This window comes from Narcine bancroftii, chromosome 5, assembly GCF_036971445.1.
Source record: "Narcine bancroftii isolate sNarBan1 chromosome 5, sNarBan1.hap1, whole genome shotgun sequence".
In the NCBI taxonomy this organism is placed as follows: domain Eukaryota; kingdom Metazoa; phylum Chordata; class Chondrichthyes; order Torpediniformes; family Narcinidae; genus Narcine; species Narcine bancroftii.
Genome location: NC_091473.1, coordinates 212,734,577 through 212,746,671, shown reverse-complemented (window position 1 = coordinate 212,746,671; position 12,095 = coordinate 212,734,577). Strand labels below are relative to the sequence as shown.

Here is a 12,095-nt window from a genome sequence, read left to right as displayed (position 1 = left end):
CTTAAGGTTCCTCAACTCTTCTTTTACTCTCTTCATTAACAGCCGGTTTGGTGCTGACTCATGTACCTGTGATGAGCTTGTTGATTTTGATCCACTTTGTTGCCAACTTCCACCCAAATAGGAAGAAGATTCCCCTTTGTTCTCACTTCCTCTCTGCTGTCCACGAGAGATACTCTCTCCATGACTCTCATTCACTCCTCCCTTCCCACCACTCACCCCCTTGGCACCTATCCCCGTGACCGCAGGAAGTGCTTCATTTGTGCCCACTCCTCTTTCCTCACCACCATGCCAACCCTGAGCAGTCCTTCCAAGTGAAGCAACACTCTGCGTCTCGTGTGCTGCCAGACTGAAACCACCTGCAAATTGGCGAAACAACACCATATCTTCCTTCTGGGCACGCTCTGACCGAATGGCATTCACATCTATTTCTCCATTTTCTGTCAACTCCCCTCCCACCCCCCACCACAACCATCCTTCTTTCCGTCAGCTCTGCCCTCCTCCGATCAATTCTCACCTCTCCAAGTCCAATTATCACCATTGGTCTGTTGGTCCTGACCCCATCTCATGCCCTCTTGTTGCTTCTCCCCAGCCTTTTAATTCGGGTGCTCTCCTGACTTTCACTTGTACCTTGAGGAAGGGCTTAGGCCCAAAGCATCAGCTCTATATCTTTATCTCCAATGGACACTGCGAGACCTGCTGAGTTCCTCCAGCATTCTTGTGTTTTTGCCTGCTCCTTCTGAGTCCTGGCTCTCCTGTGGCAGGTTGTATCGGCAGAGAGTGCGGAGAACGGGAAAGAAGAGGAGCGGGACATAGGAGGAGGAGGAGGTGGAGGGGTTGAGGAAGAGGAGGAAGAGGAGGAGGAGGAACAGCAGCAGCAGGAGGCAGTGGTGAAGGAGCGAGAGGTGGCTCCTCCTCCTCCGCCTGAGGTACATCCCAGAGGAGAGGCCGAGGTGAAGAAGGGTGAGTCCGCTGATCACACTGGGGGAAGGAAGTAGGAGGGGAACTGGAGGTTTGGTGGGTGGGGGGGGGGGAGTTGGGGGTGGAGAGGAGGGGAGTGGTTGGGGTGGTGGGGAGTGATATAGGAGAGGAGGGACCGGGAGGGTGTTGGGAAACAGAGACTAATGCAAGGGAGAAACTGAAAGAAATCAGTATCTCTAAGGACATGGTCTTGGGGAAATTGATGGGATTGAAGGCAGATAAATCCCAAGGGCCTGATAATCTACATCCTAGGGTACTCAAGGAAGTGGCCATTCAGATAGCAGATGCTTTAAGAATTATTTTCCAGAACTCGATAGACTCAGGATCAGTACCCATGGATTGGAGGGTAGCTACTGTTACCCCACTATTTAAAAAGGGGGGTAGAGAAAAAGCGGGGAATTATCGGCCGGTGAGCCTTACATCAGTAATGGCCAAAATGATGGAATCCATTATTAAGGATGTAATAGCGGAGCATATGACTAGCAGAGAAGGGATCGGACGGAGTCAACATGGATTTACAAAAGGTAAATCGTGCTTGACAAATCTATTGGAATTCTTTGAGTTGGTGACAGGTAAAATAGATGGGGGAGAGCCAGTGGATGTGGTGTACCTGGACTTCCAAAAGGCCTTCGATAAGGTCCCGCATAAACGACTGGCTTCCAAAATCAAGGCTCATAGGATTGGGGACAAAGTATTGATGTGGATTGAGAACTGGCTGGAGGTAGAAGACAGAGAGTTGGGATAAATGGCTCGTTTTCTGAGTGGCAGGCGGTGACCAGTGGGGTGCCACAGGGATCTGGACTGGGACCCCAGCTGTTCACAATTTACATTAATGATCTGGATGAGGGGATTGGATGTAATATCTCCAAATTTGCAGATGACACTAAGCTAGGAGGGGTTGTGTGCACAGAAGAGGGGGTCAGGAAGCTCCAGTGTGATGTGGATAAATTGAGGGACTGGGCAGATACATGGCAAATGCACTACAATGTGGATAAATGTGAGGTTATCCACTTTGGTAATACAAACCGGAGGGCAGATTACTATTTGAATGGCAATAGATTAAGAGATGGGGAAGTGCAGAGAGACCTAGGGGTACTTGTACACCAGTCTCTGAAGGCGAGCATGCAGGTACAGCAGGCGGTTAAAAAGGCAAATGGTATGTTGGCCTTCATATCAAGAGGGTTTGAGTATAGGAACAACGATACTTTATTGCAGCTGTACAGGGCCTTGGTGAGACCCCACCTGGAGTATTGTGTGCAGTTTTGGTCACCTTATCTAAGGAAGGATGTTCTTGCAATGGAGGGAGTGCAGAGGCGATTCACCAGGCTGATACCTGGAATGGCAGGAATGACTTATGAGGAAAGATTGCGCAAATTGGGATCGTACTCGCTGGAGTTTCGAAGATTGAGAGGGGATCTCATAGAGACATATAAAATTCTGGCAGGACTGGACAGAATGGATGCAGATGGGATGTTCCCAATGGTGGGAAAATCCAGAACCCGGGGCCATGGTTTGAGGATAATAGGCAAACCATTTAGGACCGAGATGAGGAGGAATTTCTTGACCCAGAGGGTGGTGAATCTGTGGAATTCATTGCCACAGAGGGCAGTAGAGGCAGGTTCATTCAATATATTTAAGAGGAAATTGGATCTATTTCTTCAGAACAAGGGTATTAAAGGTTACGGAGAGAAGGCGGGGACGGGGTACTGAACTGTAAGATCAGCCATGATCTCGTTGAATGGCGGAGCAGGCTCGAAGGGTCGAATGATCTACTCCTGCTCCTATCTTCTATGTTTCTATGGAGGAGTGTCGTGTAGGCGGCACAAGGAGGGTTGTAGGGGAGTGGGACCTGATGGGGGTGGGATGGAGGGTGAAGTGTTGGGAAAGGGACTGAGATCAGTGGGGGTGGGGAACCAAGGTGGTATGGGAGGGCCATTCTAGAGGTGTGGCGACATGACAGTGGGGGTGGGTTGAGTGGGTCTTTCAAAGAAAACAGTGTTATCTGACTCAGCCAGAGGAACAGACTATTCCCTCCCCCTTACTTCTCTTTCTTTCCCCTCCTGCTCCCACCGTCTCTCTCCCCCACCCCCCTCTTTCTCTCTCTTCCCGCTGCCTCGCACCCACAGTGACGCCCAGTGAGACTGTGGTCAGACGATCGATCAGCCAGCAGAAGACGGGGGTGTCCGTGACGATCGATGATCCAGTGCGACCGGCACAGAATCCCTCCCCAGCCCGGGGGAAGACCAGCCCCATCGTCCACATCTGTAACCTGGTGAGTGTCTGGATCAAACTGCATCAGACCAGAAGCTCTGTGCACAGTTCCCATCTCTGGATCCCTCGGTCAGCCCACAGGGTGTGCACTGTCCAAAGTTCCCATCTCTAGATCTCTGGGTCAGAACACACCAGGTATGTTGCCATGCAACATATGGGTCACCCTGACCCTGGAACTGATCACCGTGCACAGTTCTCGTTTCTGTCTCCCTGGGTGAGATCACACTGGGTGCACCGTACACAGTTCCCCTCTCCATATGCCCAGCACAATCCCGTCCCTATATCCCATTATCTGAGCACACCCGGAACATGGTGCACAGTTCCCACCTCCATAATCCAAAACCAGCGTCACAATGCATAGTTCCCAGTCTTTGTATACCTGTGACTGACCACATCAGGATTGCAATATCCCTGGGTCAGATCTCTAGAGGCACACCATGCATAATTCCCAACTCCATATCCCTGGGTCAGTCCTCCTGGCATCACTGCACAGTTGCCGATCTATTTATCCTTGTGTCAGATTGCACCCAGAACAGTATCTATGAGTCAGCCCACACCACGTACACCATGCACAGTTCCCATTTCCATATATCTGGGTCAAATCACACTGGGAGCACCATATACAGAGCCTGTCTCCGTATCTCTGAGTCAGCCCACACCAGGTACACCATGCACAATTCCCCAATCTGTATACCACACCAGGAACACCGTGACTCTCCCTATCCCTGTGAAGACCAAAATGGGAGAACCATGTGTAGTTTCAGTCTCTGAATCCCCAGGTCAGACCACATCGGGAGCACTATGCGCAATACCCATGTCCATATCCCACACCAGAACACCATGCACCGTCTCTGTATCCCTTGGTCATTCCAGGATGGGAGCACCATGCACAGATCTCATCTCCGTATCCATGGTTAGACTACACTGGTGCCACTAGACCTAAACTTTAGCTCAGAACCTGCTTCTCGATGATTGCCACACAGGTCAGGCCATTCACCCTGGGACAGCTGAAAGAATTACTGCATCGGACTGGGACCCTGATTGAGGAAGGGTTCTGGATTGACAAGATCAAGTCACATTGTTACGCAACGGTAGGTATGAGGGAGTAAGAGACATCCTGTTCGTTAGGGAGAGAGTGGTGGAGTCAGGGAGATTGGGGGAGACACTCAGTAGAGAAATATGGGAAGTGAGGAAGAGTGTTGTAGATATGGGACGTAAGGGAGAGAAAGGGGGAAAGACACAGGGTGGGAGAGAGAGTGGGAGAGACGTGGGGCATGCAGGAGGGAGAGTGGGAGAGACGGGCATGCAGGAGGGAGAGTGGGATAGACATGGGGCATGAGGGAGAGTGGGAGAGACACAGGGCGAGGGAGAGACAGGGTGTAGGGGGGAGTGGGAGAGATGGGGCATGAGGGGGACAGAATGGGAGAGATACAGGATGTGAGCGAGAGTGGAAGAGACCCGGGGAGTGATGGAGACAGAGTAGGAGAGACCCGGGGAGTGAGGGAGACAGAGTAGGAGAGACCCGGGGAGTGAGGGATCAGACTGGGAGAGACCCGGGAAGTGAGGGAGACAGACTGGGAGAGACCCGGGGAGTGGGGGAGACAGAGTGGGAGAGACCCAGGGAGTGAGGGAGACAGAGTGGGAGAGACCCGGGGAGTGAGGGAGACAGAGTTGGAGAGACCCGGGGAGTGAGGGATCAGACTGGGAGAGACCTGGGGAGTGAGGGAGACAGAGTGGGAGAGACCCGGGGAGTGAGGGAGAGTGGGAGAGACCTGGGGAGTGAGGGAGAGTGGGAGAGACCCGGGGAGTGAGGAAGAGTGGGAGAGACCTGGGGAGTGAGGGAGAGTGGGAGAGACCTGGGGAGTGAGGGAGAGTGGGAGAGACCTGGGGAGTGAGGGAGAGTGGGAGAGACCCAGGGATTGAGGGGGACAGAGTGGGAGAGACCCGGGGAGTGAGGGAGACAGAATGGGAGAGACCCGGGGAGTGAGGGAGACAGAGTAGGAGAGACCCGGGGAGTGAGGGATCAGACTGGGAGAGACCCGGGGAGTGAGGGAGACAGAGTGGGAGAGACCCGGGGAGTGAGGGAGACAGAGTAGGAGAGACCCGGGGAGTGAGGGATCAGACTGGGAGAGACCCGGGGAGTGAGGGAGACAGAGTGGGAGAGACCCGGGGAGTGAGGGAGACATAATGGGAGAGACCCGGGGAGTGAGGGAGACAGAGTGGGAGAGACCCGGGGAGTGAGGGATCAGACTGGGAGTGACCCGGGGAGTGAGGGAGACAGAATGGGAGAGACCCGGGGAGTGAGGAAGAGTGGGAGAGACCTGGGGAGTGAGGGAGAGTGGGAGAGACCTGGGGAGTGAGGGAGAGTGGGAGAGACCTGGGGAGTGAGGGAGAGTGGGAGAGACCCAGGGATTGAGGGGGACAGAGTGGGAGAGACCCGGGGAGTGAGGGAGACAGACTGGGAGAGACCCGGGATGTGAGAGAGAGTGGGAGAGACCCGGGGAGTGAGGGAGACAGAGGGGAGAGGCCCGGAGGGTGAGAGAGACCTGGGATGTAAGGGAGACAGAGTGGGAGAGATCCGGGATGTGAGGGAGAGTGGGAGAGACCCAGGATGTGAGGGAAAGTGGAAGAGACCCAGGGAGTGAGGGAGAGTGGGAGAGACCCGGGGAGTGAGGGAGACAGACTGGGAGAGACCCGGGATGTGAGAGAGTGGGAGAGACCCGGGGAGTGAGGGAGACAGAGGGGAGAGGCCTGGAGAGTGAGATAGACCTGGGATGTAAGGGAGACAGAGTGGGAGAGATCCGGGATGTGAGGGAGAGTGGGAGAGACCCAGGATGTGAGGGACCAGAGTGGAAGAGACCCAGGAAGTGTGGGAGAGTGGGAGAGACCTGGGATCTGAGGGAGTGTGGAGAGACCCAGGGAGTGAGGGAGAGTGGAAGAGACCAAGGGAGTGAGGGAGACAGAGTGGGAGAGATGGGACGTGAGGGAGCTTGACCTCTCTACCTTGCATCCACAGTACTCGTGTATGGAGGAGGCAGTGCTGACCAGGAACTCCCTCCATGGCGTGAAGTGGCCTGCCTCCAATCCCAAATTTCTGGCTGTGGATTATGCGGAGCAAGATGAGGTGAGTGGTGTCAACCCGTGGAGGCTGAGGATCTGGGTGGATGGGATGAGATGGGAGTGGGGGAGGCCAGAGAGAGTCGGGTGGGGGGGGGGGGGGGGAATTGATGAGGCTGGAGGAAGAAGGGGCTGTGCTGGAGGGCAGTAAGCCTGGGATTCCGGGTGGAGGGGATCAGCTTCCAACGGGAAGGAAAGGGAGGCTGGGGGTCTAAAGGGGAAGGGAGAGGGAAAGGGGACTGGAGGGTCCGGGGGGAGGGTACAGAGGCTGGAGGAGGGATTGAAGGGGCAGAGAGGAGGGAGCCTGCGGGGGAGGGGGGGCAGAGACTGGAGAGCCAGGGTGAATGGAGGAAGCTGGGAGGAAGGGAGACTGGGTGAGGGTAGGGGTTGGAGACTGGGGAAGGGTATGGGGGTCTGGAGGAAGGGTCAGGGCTGTGACTGGGATGGGGGGCCAAGAGGGGTGGTGGAGCAAAGCTGGGAACAATGGGAAGAGAAGGGATTGGTGGGGAGAGGCAGACGGTCTGGGGGTATGGCTGATGGAGGAGGGGAAGAGAGAAATGGGAGTACCACAGGAAGTCTTCCTCAAGCTGCTCTGCCACACCACAGCTGGACTTCCACAAGGGACTGCGGACGGAACGGACAGAGCCCAGGCCAGACGAGCAGCGTTTGGAGCTGAGGGACCTTGAGCGCGCTGCCCGGGACCAGTGGGCTGAGAGAGAGAGGGAGATGGAGCGGCGAGAACGCACCCGGGGGCAGAGAGAATGGGACAGGGACAAGGTGCGAGAGTATGAGGGACAGGAAGGGGGCAAGATCCGGTCCCGGTCCCGGTCCCACGAGCGGCGCCGCAAGGACCGAGCCAAGTCCAAAGAGAAGAGGAGCGAGAAGAAAGGTAGGCTTGACCATCCCCCATCCCTTATCCCCTCTCCCTCCCGTCACGCATATCTCTCCCATCCCACTTCCATCCCGTTTTCCCTTCCCGTGTCCCCCACCTGTCCTGTGTCCCCCTCCCCCTTCTCCCTCTCCTGTCTTGCTTCCCCTCCTCCTGTCCCATGTCCCTGTCCCACATCCCCTTTCCTCCCTCCCTCCAGTCCCACATCTCCCTCCACTTCCCCTTCACCCCTCCCTCTCCTTTCACTTCACCTCTCCTCCCTTCCCCTTCTCACGTCTCCCCCTCACCTCCACTCCTCTCGCCTTCCCCTCCTCTCCCTCCACTAGCCTCCCCTCCCCTTCTCTCCCACTCAGTGCCACTCCCCTACATTCTCCCCATACCCCTTGATGCCATGATTATTAAGGTACACCCAATGATTTTGTCTCCACCTCCACCCCTGTAGCCAATTCCAGAGGTTCAACCCCATGGGGCTGAAGGAATTATTCCACTTCCCTGTTTTAAATGGGCACTGTCCAATCCTGAAATGTTTTCCTAGATTTCCCAACCATGGGAAACAACTTTGTTACATCTACTCTTTCCAGGTCTTTCAACATTCAAAATGCTTCCATGAGGTTCCCCCTCATTCTTCTGACTCCAAGGCATACAATCTAAGGGCCATCAGGTGTTCCTCACCTGGTAATCCCTTCATTCTAGGAATCTTTCTTTGAATCTTCTTCTCTGAACCCTCTCCAAAGGTAGCATATCCTTTTTTAAATAAGGAGCTTAAAATTGTCCCCCATACTTCAAGCAAGTCCTCACCGGTGCCTTTTCAAAGGTATCAACATCACATCCCTGCTCTGACATTATATTCCTGTCGATATGAATGCCAATGTTGCATTCGCCTTTTTCACCACCGTCTCAACTACTTCTTAGTCTCCTAATCTGTCTGCAGCCTCTCTATTCCCTCATCACTACCTACCCCCTCCACCTATTTCTTTGTATCATCTGCAAACTTTCTATTGATCCTCTATTCTCTATCGTCCCACTAATTTTTGCTTCCTTGTCTACTCTTGCTTTGGCTTTGACTTGTCAACCACATCATGGTATTTTTCCATTCAATCCTTTCTTGTTTTTTTTTAAGCACTTTCCTTATTTCTCACAAAAACCCCAGCCATTGCCGTTCTGCCGTCCTCCCTGCTGGTTGCAAAGTTCTCGTTATATCCTTAATCTTATGCTTGCAATTTTGTCTTCGTCGCGATCATGATTCACAATGCGTCTATGTGTTTATCTTCTGCCTTATTCACTGCCCTCTCATTCTGGTTCCCTTCCTCCTGCCCAACTGGGGTCAACTCCTTCACCCCTCCCTCCCACTGTTCCCTCTTAAGCTGAGCGCTTGTGCACACGTTTCACAACCAGCGCACAAAGGAAATGAATGAGCACACAAAAGGTTAGTGACCTAAAATAATGCAATAGTTAATACTTCTGGAAAATAATCTCTTAGCTAACTGCTTCTGGTAACTAGTTAGTCGGCTTTTCAAATATCCCATTTGCACATCACAAATTTATGTCACCTCACCTCCCTGTTCCAGTTTGTATGGCTGCAGCCATATTTGGCAGACAAGGTTCCTATTGTAAAGTTTATGAAGATCTGTTTCAACTTCTGTAGATAGCTTACTGAGTTTTTATTGAAACAAAAATATGGATTCACTATGTCTAATTCAAAAGAAGTGAAGGGTGTGAAGCGGAAAAGAACTGCAAGATTGTTTAAAGTTGAATGGCTGAACAAAATAGTAGAAACTGCTACACCAAAAGCTCATGAGGTCATTATTAATTTATTTCAACATTGCATCACATAAAAATAAGAAACACTCATTGATATTTTATTTAAGGGAATAACAAACTGAACAAAGTACTTCAAAATATAGAATAAAATCTTAACTAAATATGTTATTTCATAGAATGCCATCAGACTTGTATTATATTAAAACATGCCAATACCATTTTATTAGCCATGAGAGACAGGCTGTGCCAAAATTAGCTTGAAACAATTTCAAGTTTACATTTGAACAAGCATTCAGTGCATACATACTTTTGTCACAGGGAAAAAAATTGCACAACATAAGATCATTGCACAAACTGAAAACTAAAAATTAGTCCTGACCCTTTCCCCTCCCCACCTTCCCTGTTCCTCCCCACCACTCCCATTTTAACACTTGTGTTGCCGTTGTACAGAGAAAGTCCCAGAGGAGCCTCCTGCCAAGCTGCTAGATGATCTTTTCCGGAAAACCAAGGCTGCCCCATGCATCTACTGGCTCCCCCTGACTGTCGAACAGGTGAGGGGGTGTGTTGGCTCCCAACCTTCCTGAGAACTCCAGTCCTAGGACCATCCTGGGGAATCTAGTCTGCACCCTCTCTAGCTCAACTACATAGCTTGTATAGTTGGGCGATCAGTGCTGACCATGATGCTCCAAGTCCCATTTCTCGATCAGTTGTAAAGGAACATCCCTGCTCCCTGTCAGTCTTCATGCCCCGAGGACTCTATTCTACAATACTCCTCGGGTTTCGCATTCACCATGTCAGTCCTCGTACCCCAAGGACTCTGTTCTATAGCACTCCACACAATTCACTGTCAAAGTCAGATATCATCGAGCTGGAGAGGGGGCAGGAAATATTCCCCAGATATTCTGGGGACTGGAAGAGCGCGAGATTGAAGGAGAGGCTGGAGCATCGGAGGCTGTGGGCAGAACCTTCTGGAACCTCGGTTTCAAGGACTGACACAGTGAATCGTGGGCAAGCTTGTGGAACAGAGAGACCCCAAGAGGCTGATGGAAGACCTGCTCAAGGTTTATAAACCCATGAGGCCCATGAATAAGGATGGTTTCCATCTCTTACCTCCAGGGTATAGGGTTAGGGGGGGGGGGGAAGAGATTTAAAGGGGATTTGAGGGGCACCTAAAGTGCAGGATGAGTTGCTAGAGGAAGGGGTGGAGTTGAGGAAACTGTTTAACAGTCCAGGGAAGGTTCAGAAGGAGATGGGGAGAGGGAGGGTGGGGCTGTGAAAGGAGGTGTCCCACACACTGACCCCGATTTCCCGGCAGGTCCTGCGGAAGGAGTCAGAGAGAGCGGACCGGGCACGGGAGCGTGAGCGGAGGCGGAAGGAGCAGGAGGAGGAGGAGCGGAAGCGAGAGGAGGAGCGGAAGGAGCGAGCAAAAGAACGGGAGAAGGAGGCAGAGCGAAGCCGAGAATCTGAGCGTAAGCGAGAGCACAGCCGGGACCGGGAACGTCGGGATGCCAAGAGACACAGTCGGAGTCACAGCACAACAAGGCGAGAACACAGCCGCCGCTGACCCACCCACACCACCACCTCCTCCACTCCCCCCTCTGCTGTGCCCACCCAGGCCTACAACTCCCAATCCCTCTCCTCCTATCACCCCTCGTCCATCCCGAACCTATCCGCCCACTCCCAACCCATCTCGTCCCTGCCCCTTCAGTCTCTCCCTCGACCACTTCCTTCCCGTGCCACCCCTTCCCTTTTCCTGCATTCCCCTCCCCTCTTCCTACGTCCCTGATCCCTTCTCCCCTCCACTGATTCCTCCTTTTCATTCCTCTCCTGAGCCCTCCCCTTGACTGCCCCCTCCCCTTGACTGCCCCCACCCCAAATCCCTCTTCCTTAACCCTGACCACTTCCCTTCCCTGGCCCCACACCATCCAATTCCCTTACTCAACCCTGAGCCCCTCCCCCAAGTCCCTTCCCACTCCTTCTCCACATCCACACCCCGGGACTTCCCTACCCTCATCCCCTCTCCTCCATGCCCACTTCCAGGGTGTGCTCCCATTCCTGGGATCTCTCCCGTCACCAGTCCTTCCCTCTCCCCTCCTCCTTACTCTCCCACCATCCCCCTCTGGTATTTTTTTTAATTATTGTGAAAAATCATCCTCTTCCCCTCTGGGGTGGGGAGGTGTGATACAGGACTGGTCTGGTGGAGGGATGCAGGGCAGGGGGTGCCTCCCACTAGTTCCCTCTTTTCATTGGTGCCCAGAGATAGCAGCAGGAGTCTCTCCAAATAGTGTCGGGTAGTGAGCCTCGTTCAACTCTCCCACACCCGCAATCTCCACCTCATGGAACGATGAAATGACAGCTTGTGGTCCAGACCTCATACCTAATTTTCCTTTTTATTTTCTGCCTTTTGGATGTCAAATAAAACTGGCTGTACATTTGTCTGTGGAGGCGTATTTTCTTGGTGAGGGGAGAATAGCACTTTGTGGGGAAGGAATGAGCTCAGGCTGAATCAGGGCAAAGTGGTGAGGTTGGAGAGACCACCAACCATCAAGGTTGGTTACCTCCCCTCCAGCAGTCTGCAGCTTCCTCACCTCGAGTCACCAGCAGCCCACCGCTTGCACCGGTCTGCCACCGTGGTCACTGTCCCCGTAGGTCGTCTCCTCACCTTCTCTCTCAGACAGGGCGTGATCTTCCCATCCTCTGGTGTTCTGGAGTCTGCAGCCCCCCCATGGCTGCTGCTAATTAATACGCACCACCATCTTGGCCGCAGATCTGCGGTCGCAGGATTTCAACTAAAACCACCGTCAGCTCTCTCGACAGACTGTTCATAGCCCATGCTGTTCTAATGCCAGTCGACTGGCTGGCTAGACCCCGCAGGAGCGCTGCATCTCTACTTCCCCACAGGTTTTCACCAGAACTGCGGCTCCAGCATATTGGAATCTCCCCACGGGGAGAGCATTCAAACTTCACTGGTCTCTGTACCACAGGACAGAGCTTGCCAACTCCTCACAGACAGAATCCAGGTCTCTGTTCCCTGACAGATGTGGGAGAGCGGGTCTCTGACCCAAGGGACAGAAGTTGC

At 53.2% G+C, this 12,095-nt stretch overlaps 1 protein-coding gene across 2 annotated transcripts in view; it reads left to right on the top strand.

The window, feature by feature from the left end:
- acin1b (apoptotic chromatin condensation inducer 1b) overlaps positions 1–11,451 on the top strand; it is a 52,897-nt gene extending 41,446 nt beyond the window's left edge. For both annotated transcript variants that reach the window (XM_069941078.1, XM_069941077.1), the window contains exons 12-18: positions 762–960; positions 3,105–3,250; positions 4,233–4,340; positions 6,266–6,373; positions 6,973–7,255; positions 9,467–9,567; positions 10,332–11,451. In XM_069941078.1, coding sequence (XP_069797179.1) covers positions 762–960; positions 3,105–3,250; positions 4,233–4,340; positions 6,266–6,373; positions 6,973–7,255; positions 9,467–9,567; positions 10,332–10,580 — 1,194 coding nt within the window. In that variant the 3' untranslated portion in view covers positions 10,581–11,451. The remainder of the gene's footprint in view (positions 1–761; positions 961–3,104; positions 3,251–4,232; positions 4,341–6,265; positions 6,374–6,972; positions 7,256–9,466; positions 9,568–10,331) is intronic.
- The last annotated feature ends 644 nt before the right edge of the window (positions 11,452–12,095 follow it).